At 42.3% G+C, this 716-nt stretch overlaps 1 protein-coding gene across 1 annotated transcript in view; it reads right to left on the minus strand.

Annotated features, from left to right (window-relative positions):
- The window catches only part of LOC308087006 (single-stranded DNA-binding protein 3-like), a gene marked incomplete at its 3' end in the record, with an annotated part of 38,546 nt that extends 38,388 nt beyond the window's left edge, over nt 1-158 (minus strand). The window contains exon 1 of the mRNA XM_080430646.1: nt 23-158. Within this exon, the coding sequence (XP_080286772.1) occupies nt 23-78 (56 nt within the window). The 5' untranslated portion in view covers nt 79-158. The remainder of the gene's footprint in view (nt 1-22) is intronic.
- Nucleotides 159-716: the final 558 nt, after the last annotated feature.

The following is a 716-nucleotide window of genomic DNA, read 5'->3' on the forward strand; positions in this document are numbered from 1 at the left end:
TAGTGCATAATAATTCACTTACTTTTCTCTCGCTTGGCTATCGGAAGGGACGACAGCTCCTTTACCTTTGGCGTACATGCTGGATTCTGTTTTAAGACTTTTACCCCACTCAACACCTGTCAGAGAAAGCAGCCAGGAAAACGTTCCATCTCCATAGCTACCCCTTTAGTGTTTTTCCTCACCCCCCCTCCCCCCCAACCCACCCCCACCCTCCTCCTTTTTTTTTTCCTTTTTTTTTCTCTTCTCTCTTTTTTTTTTTTTTTTTTTTTACATCTCCAACATTGGCCACAAATCAGGCACAGTTTCTATTGGGGGGACTTGAAACCGTCCGCTGTTGGATTTTTTTCTTTTTTTTTTCCTCCTCAGCCGCTGTTCTAGAAATCCTTTCTCCCTCCCTCCGCTGCGCAACGGTGGGGGCTTCTTAAAGGGAAACGCACACTTCTTGTTTACTGACCTCAGAAACATGAAGAGAGAGAGAGAGCGAGAGACTAGAAAAGCAAAAGGCTTCATACGGCTCTATACTTTGGGGCCTTGTTTTTAGTTCCTCGCAATAGGTGCAATGTGCTGATAAGATACCATATTTTTGTCTCCAACAGTCCAACTGTGTATTAAGTAATGTTTACATACTCACTAATAAGTGCAAATCCCACGTTATATGATTTGTATGGAAATTTCAAACCAAGTAATTTACACAAACACATCTGACTGACTACTAG

The sequence above is a fragment of the Gymnoscopelus braueri genome, assembly GCF_963280865.1.
Source record: "Gymnoscopelus braueri genome assembly, chromosome: 6".
Lineage (NCBI taxonomy): Eukaryota > Metazoa > Chordata > Actinopteri > Myctophiformes > Myctophidae > Gymnoscopelus > Gymnoscopelus braueri.